Raw genomic sequence first — 7,924 nt, 5'->3', positions numbered from 1 at the left:
AAAGCCGCCTACCTTCTCCAACCGCGCGGAAGAAAAGGATGGGCCGATCTCGCGACCCAGCTAATAGTAGGGCTGAAATCTCGCGTTACAACTTAGCTCCCGGGAAGAAATGCGAGCGGTGGGAGGAGACGGGTCGCGGGGCGAGGGGAGGAGCCATTTTGATCGCCGGGCGGGGAGGGTTGGTTAAGGTGGGCGGGGCCTCCGCGCTCTCGCCTAAAAGGGGAGGAGCTGGCTGAGGCAGAGGTCGGGTTTCAGTCGGATTCCCGGACCCTCTGGGTGAGTGGAGTAGCCAAGACCATTTCTGCAAACAGCAAAAGGAAACTGTGAGGTCAAGCGAGCGGAATGGGTGTGAACTGCAAGGAAACAACCTGTCAACCTGATTTGTTTCCGGTGGTCTCGCAGTTGCTGAGCTGTCGTCTGGCTTTCTAATGCCTGGTCCGGGGCGAGGTGTGTGTGTCGGGGGGTGTTTTGTCATACTCTTGTCTACTTTCGCCTTCAGAAATCTCTTTTGTGTTAAAATATTGGGGAATGCTTACACTTTGACCGTGACTCCAAATGCGTAACCTTTGTACTGGAGGCCAGTGTTATTACATGGCACACCCGGTTGTCCTCCCGCCTTTGGTCTTGTTTTGGTAGCTCAGCCTTTCACTCTAAGCCAAGGGTCTGCCTCGTAGGAGGAGTCGGTTAGCAAATCACAAGAGAAACCAGCTGGAGGTTTTTTCCTTCCAGAGTTTAGCCACCCCTCCCCCCCATTAGTTGCCTAACTGGTTACTGAGTTAAGATAGAACAATGTAAACTAGTTTAGTTTTGATGGGGTTTTTCCCCAAAGTAATTTTAAAAAGGGATGAACGCGTTTAATTTTTTTCCGCTTTCAGGCCTCTTTTATCATATGATAAACCAGTAGAGCTGTCTAGTTTGAATTTATAGTTAACGTCATTTTCATTTTTTCTGAGTTTACATGAGAACTTTTCTAACTCCTTTCTTCACGTTAACTCCAAACTCTCCACACCTCCAATACACACATAAACGGTACATACACATACTGCCACACTGCCTTCTATGCTGTTGGCCTGCCTGAAGTTCACATTTCTAAACCAGTTATTCAAGCTGCGGCCTCTCAGAGTTGGACTTTGTTTCTATTTTGGTGGGGACATAAAACAAAAACAACTCACCTTCTTTTAAAGATAGTAAAGGGTATAAAATTAAGATTATATTTGAATTTTGAGTCCTCATTCCTACTGCAAGCAAAAATATCTAAAGTGCTTTTTTATCCTCATTATAAATGAATGTACTATTCATTGTGCAGATTTTGAATGTTCATAAATAAGTTAGTACCTGCTGGTTGCCTGATAAAAAATGTGATAAAATGTTAACATTTGGGAAATCTGGGTGAAGGGTGTACAGGAATTATTTGTGTGTAATATCTGTCAATCCGAAATTATTTCAAAAGAAAAAGTTAAAATGTGTCATTCCTGAACAATTATAGATTATTCAACTCAAAACTATATTTAAGATAATTGGGCTGGGTGCAGTGGTTTATGCCTGTAATCCTAGCACTCTGGGAGGCCTAGACAGGAGGATTGCTTTAGGTCAGGAGTTCAAGATGAGCCTGAGCAAGAGCAATACCCTGTCTCTACTAAAAATAGAAAAAATTAGCTGGGCCTGGTAGTGCTCACCTGTAGTCCGAGCTACTAGGGAGGCTGAGGCAGGAAGATGGCTTGAGCTCAGGAGTTGGAGGTGTGTGAGCTGGGCTGACACCACTGCACTCTAGCCCAGGCAACAGAGTGAAACTCTGTCTCCACACATACAAAAAAATAATAATAATTGAAGTATGATTATATAGGATTTTGGCCCCACTAGCAACAGTTATTTATATTTTATTTGGGAGATCAGATTATGTATATTAAATAAATAATAAAAGCTGGTATTTGATAAAGTACTAAAGTAAATGTATGTAATAGCATATTTGTAGAGGATATGTTGTTGGAAATTATCATCCAAACTAGAAACCCAGTTTCTAAGAAACTTGTGACTCTTTGGAAAATTAAAAAAAAAATAGTGGGGGGAGAATATTTCAAATGATGCTAAGATAGCACCTTTCACTTGCTAAATAAACATGTTAAATCCAGAGACTATTCAGATTAATGAGATGTTCAACTAACAATTTTAATGAGAACTCCAACAATGCTCTTTGAAACACCCTTAGGAGTTTTGTCTGTATTCCTTGTGATTGGCCTGGAGTGGGATTCCCCGCCCACCTCACATTACTTTTTTTCCTCTGCCTTCATTTTATCTCCTCCGCTTGCACACTTCATCAACTGAACACTTGAGGTAAGACACTAAACTCTGTGTATGTATATCTACTTATTGTAAAATATATTTAGCATGTATTTTTTAAATATCAAATTATAATTGGTTAAATTATCAGAATAATGGAACATTAAAGCTGTTTACCAATAAAGTATGTTTATTTTTAAATGAAAATAAAAGTTGGAAAAAGAAAAACAAAAGACAAGGAGAAAAAAAGAAAAAAGAAAGCAAAGTTTGAATTTCAAAAGTTAATCATTCCATAGAAGTTTCCATTGCTATTAGTAATTTAAATTTTCTGTCATAGAAGTGATAGTCTAAGAAACTTGTTTAATCTTTAGGCTAAATGTCAAATATAGAATAGAAAACACAAATTATCTATTATAGAAATACTTGAGAGTCCTATGCATACTGTTATCTACAACAACTTAAACACTTATTCATAAACCTATTTTAATAAGTACCTTCTGCTTTAAGACCTATATTCCTTATATCAACCGTTAGAAAATTCCATGTTGAATCCAGGTATATGACTAAAGAAAATGAATTGTATGTGCCTGTAAAGTCAGCCACTGGGGAGGCTGAGGTGGGAGGATCCCCTGAGCTCAGGAGTTTGAGACCAACCTGGGAACAATAGAGTTCATATCAAAGGTGAAAAAAAATCTAAATGCCCTTTTGCCCTCTGTATATGACTGAAGTCTTAATGTTCACTTCCAGAGCAGCAGCTGTTCATCCTTGGTACACTGTGAACTCTTGTGGATAATTAACTAAGAATAGCTTATTTGTACAGAATCCTAAAGAAGAAAGAAAATGGCTTTTGCTGAGTTTTCTTTTCATGTGCCAAGTCTAGAGGAGCTTGCTGGAGGTAAAAACAATATTAACTTTGGATTTTTAAAAATTATTCCAAGGAAAAAAATTTTTAAAGATTCTAAGATATATCTATGTCTTACTACTTACCTATTAATATATCTTATAAAAATAATACTTTTGATACAGAATTCATTTTCCATTTCAGTATCTGTTCTGTACTATTTTTATTGAGAAATTCTAAAATTCTGTCCCTCCAAAAAAACTAAACTCACAATTTGTGGATCCTTGATCATACCAATTTTATAGGATGAAAATGACTACTATAGTAATCTGATATTGAAGTATGTGTGATGCCCAAAGAGTTGCACAATTTTGCTTTAACTTTTTACCAGTTACAATAGTCTTTAAATATATAACCTACTGTTGTATATTAATCATGTTCCCAATATACCACTTTTTATCCCTCTCTCCCTATGACAGACTGTCAGTGAACTTGCCTAGATTTCTCCTTGTATATTTTTTTGTATTTTACCTGTTCGAACAAGAATTTAAGGCAGCTTCCGAAGATAAATTAAAAGAAGGGAAGATAGATTTTAAAAAAGGAAAACAAAAATAGGGACATGAAATGAAGCCAGGAGGCTGGCCATGGTGGCTCATGCCTGTAATCCCAGCACTTTGGGAGGCCGAGACAGGAGGATTGCTTGAGGCCAGGAGTTTGAGAACAGCCTGGACAACATAATGAGACCCTGTCTCTACAAAAATTTTTTTAAAAAATTAGCCAGGCATGGTGGCACTCACCTGTCGTCCCAGTTACTCAGAAGGCTGAGGAGGGAGGATTGCTTGAGCCCAGGAGATTGAGGCTGTAGTAAGCTATAATTGTGCCACTACACTCTAGCCGGGGCAACAGAGTGAGATCCTATCTCCAAAAAAGTAACGAAAAAATAAAAAAATGATGCCAGCAATAGTACTAATCCAAAACTGTCAGAATGCTGACCTTTATTTGACAGCCTTTAAGTTCTATTCTGGTGGTAACTATAGAACCTCCCTTTATTTTTCAGAGTGTGTTGTCCTAATAGTTCATCTGTTCTGATAAGATTAAAGTCCAGAAATATACTCATTTTTTACTTTGTTGTGGCTTTCCTCTTATAACCTTCTTGTTTTTGTCCTAATTGAATGGTGGCTAGTAACAGTCTGTATTGCAAGTATTCTTTGGCCTGTATTTCTTTTCTATCAGCCTTTCTGTCTTCCCTGATACGATAGGACAGCTAGGAATATTTTCTTTGAGTGCCTTTCTAGAACCTATTTTCACTGTGTGTTTATGTTTCTGTTTTTCTTTTATATGTACAGGATATATTCAATACAAAACAGAAATGTAATATTAAGTTTTTTGGCTTAAAATTTATTGTCTACTTTTACAGAAAAGCTTATAGCAAGAACTTAGTCCCTTTGTAATTGGTAAAAAATAGCTTTTGCTGTATTTCCACACACTGAATCTTAATTTGTATATTCATAAGTTTACAGTCCTTAGTCTAGGCAGGTGAATTTTCTAGTCAATTTGGCTTTTGTTCTTATATAGACAAAATATCTGGTATGGAATATCTATATGGCTAGATTTAGGATGACTTCATGTTCTTAGTCTGATTCTAAAAGACTGAACTAATGGCTGACACTACTATCAGAAATTCTGTAAGAACTTTTAATGCTTAAAAATACATTACTCTTAGATTTATAACTTTGAGTCTATGGCACCCTGAATGCAAATCAAATCTTGTATGATTTATAACTGAGAGACCTATGCTTTTTTACATTTTTATTGAGGTATAACATATCTACGGTAAAGTACACTAATCTTAAAGGTACAATTTGATAAATGTTAGCATATGGTTACACCCAGGTAACTACCATTCAGATCAAAATATAAAATATTTCCAATATCCCAGAGGGTTCCTTTGTGCACCTTCCCAGTCAAAGTCTCTACCCCAAGGGGTAACCACTGTTCTGACTTCTGTCACTTTCGATCAGTTGCCTGTTTTTGTAATACATAAAATGAAGTCATATAATATGTATTCTTTTGTATCTGGCTTCTTTTCCTCAACAGTTTCTCCATTATCTTCATTGAAGTTGTTGCATGTGATTGCTTACTTTTTAACAGTTTAACTGTTTACATTTCAGTATGTTTTTGGAATCTCCTCCCCAAAAGGAAGGTGGTCCTCACCTGAGTGGTCTGTTTACCTTCACTGTTTAGTAATCACTATAGATGAGATATATGTCTTAGTCTACATTATATCTTATTATTGTGTCTAATAGCTAATTATATTCCTTAGACCATTGCCCTCCTCCCACCTCTTTTGCATGACACAAGTTTAGGTTGGAAGTATGACACACAGAAAAGTTGAGGGAAGATTTGATGTATGGTAGCCAAATTTTTACCTCATGTTAAATAACCTTTTTCCTTATCTTTATTAGTTATGCAGAAAGGACTAAAAGATAACTTTGCTGATGTCCAGGTCTCTGTAGTTGATTGCCCTGACTTGACTAAGGAACCATTTACCTTTCCTGTAAAAGGTGAGCAGTTTTTGCAATTAGCTTTTGTTTTTCAGTTGTAATCTTTTTCTGAAACCAGAATTATTTTTAAGGATCCTCTTAAATTATCTACAAATGAAGGATACTGTCACAATTTTTAGGCTAAATTGTGCTTAATTTCTGTGCTCACTGTTTTCTGATACTGATCAATTTCATTTGATACCCTGTGGAAAAAGATTGTGTTTTATGTACTTCTGTAACCTTCACGGGTTATATATAATAGACATTCAATAGGCTAGAATCAGTCTGGCCCAGTGGCTCGCACTTGTAATCCTAACACTTTGTGAGGCTGAAGCAGAACGATTGTTTGAGGCCAAGGGTTTGAGAGCAGCCTGAACAACACAGAGACCCCATCTCTGCAAAAAAATTTGAAAATTAGCTGGGTGAATGCACATGCCTATAGTCCCAGCTACTTGGGAAGCTGAGGCAGGAGGTTCGCTCAAGCTCAGGCATTGGAGGTTGCAATGAGCTATGATGATACCATGGCACTCTAGGCCACACAACAGAGAGAGACCCCTGTCTCAAAACAAAATAAAAAATAAACAATAGGCTAGAATCTCTGATATCACATAAGTTTTGTTTTTAAGTGCTTAGTAACTTAAACTTACTGTAATTTTTATGTTTTCATTTATTTGTTCAAGTCAAGAAGGGATCTTAAAAGCCTTGTATTTGAATCATCTGTTAAATACTTACAACCTTTAACAAATTTGCCTGGTCTCAAACTCCTGGCCTCAAGTCATCTTCCCACCTTGGCCTTCCAAATTGCTGGGATTACAGGCCTGAGCCACTGCTTTTTTAATAGCCATGCTTCCTTCAAATATGAGAGTAATATATTCTCCCTGATGATTAGTTAATTAATTAAAAGTAAATAGAAGTCAGAAAACACAGAATACTACAAGGAAGAATTAAAAATGGTTTATCTTCATTCTGTCATCCAAAGGGTTATACTTTAAAAAAGAGTTTGCTGGTCAATAACTTGTGAGTCTTTAAATTGCAATACTACAAGCCAGATACATATGCATATTTATATGTACGATCTTTCATAAACATAGTTAGGCACTTTCTACATGAACTAGTCTTGCTAAGGTCACCCATGACCTTAGTATGTTTACTAGTATTATTTCATCTCTCTACATATTTCATACTATTTGGCCGTTGTTGCCTGATATTCTCCCCTTGGTTCTGTCTCTCTACATGGTTCACCTCTTCTTCCTTGGTTCCTTTCCTACCTCTTTCTTCCTCAGTTTTCCTGGTTCCTTTCTTTTTCTGGCAGGCTCATAAATATTGATGTTTTCCAGAATTCTTTCCTCAGCCTCTTCTTCTTTTGTATAATCTCCCTGGGTTTTTTTTTTTATCTACTCTTGTGATGTTAGTTACTACCTGGATACAACAACTTTGAAATCTGTACATCTCACCAAGCTCTCTTTTTCTTAGCTAAAGATCAGTATTTCCAGCTGCCTATAGGACATCTCCACCTATGTATATTAATATATATGCTAAGGACAACTTGAGGTCAACATGTCTAAAATTTAACTCTTTACTTCACCACAGTTGCCTATTCTCCTTTCTTTCTTTTTTAAATTTCCTCTTCTCCATCTCTATAGTCACCATTACTTATCTTTTCCCTGGACTACTAAAAGAGTCCCCTAATAGTTTCTCTAAACTTCACTGTCACTGTCACTTATGAGAAAGTCTTATCCATGAGTAATTTCTGCTGATTCCATGGAAAATATTTCCAAAATCCTCAATTACTAATGGAAGTTATTAGAATTTTGTACATCTACCCTCTGCATAGCTGAAAAAATAGAGCAATTATATCTACTATGTATAATAATATGTTAGTATGAAACTGACAAGACTATTTTTTCTCAAACAAAAAGTAAAGTGCCTTTTCCCAAATTATGTCTAGCTGTACCTGTGATGTTAATTAAAAATATAAGTAAAGGCCCGGTACAGTGGCTCACACCTGTAACCCTAGCACTTTGGGAGTCCAAGGCAGGAGGGTTGCTTGAGATCAGTTCAAGACCAGCCTGAGCAAGAGCGAGACCCCATCTCTACAAAAAATAGAAACATTACCTGTGTGTGGTGGTGTGCATCTGTAGTCCCAGCTACTTGGGAGGCTGAAGCAGGAAGACAGCTTAAGCCCAGGAGTTTGAAGTTGCAGTGAGCTATGGTGATGCCACTGCACTCTAGTTGGGGTGACAGAATGAGACTGTTTAAAAAA

The 7,924-nt window shown here is 37.1% G+C and overlaps 1 protein-coding gene across 3 annotated transcripts in view; it reads left to right on the top strand.

Moving 5' to 3' along the window:
- The first annotated feature begins 250 nt into the window (after window positions 1–250).
- Window positions 251–7,924, top strand: part of LOC105820699 (chromosome unknown open reading frame, human C11orf54) — a 16,035-nt gene continuing 8,361 nt past the window's right edge. The window contains exons 1-4 of one of the 3 annotated variants that reach the window (XM_012657235.1): window positions 251–447; window positions 2,207–2,331; window positions 3,025–3,172; window positions 5,584–5,682. In XM_012657235.1, the coding sequence (XP_012512689.1) occupies window positions 3,118–3,172; window positions 5,584–5,682 (154 nt within the window). In that variant the 5' untranslated portion in view covers window positions 251–447; window positions 2,207–2,331; window positions 3,025–3,117. The remainder of the gene's footprint in view (window positions 448–2,206; window positions 2,332–3,024; window positions 3,173–5,583; window positions 5,683–7,924) is intronic. The other 2 variants (XM_012657237.1, XM_012657236.1) reach the window with 2 other exon arrangements.

Source organism: Propithecus coquereli, unplaced genomic scaffold (assembly GCF_000956105.1).
Source record: "Propithecus coquereli isolate 6110/MARCELLA unplaced genomic scaffold, Pcoq_1.0 Scaffold534, whole genome shotgun sequence".
Classification (NCBI taxonomy): Eukaryota; Metazoa; Chordata; class Mammalia; order Primates; family Indriidae; genus Propithecus; species Propithecus coquereli.
The sequence above is the reverse complement of the archived record's forward strand: the minus strand, read 5'-3'. Positions and strand labels throughout refer to the sequence as shown.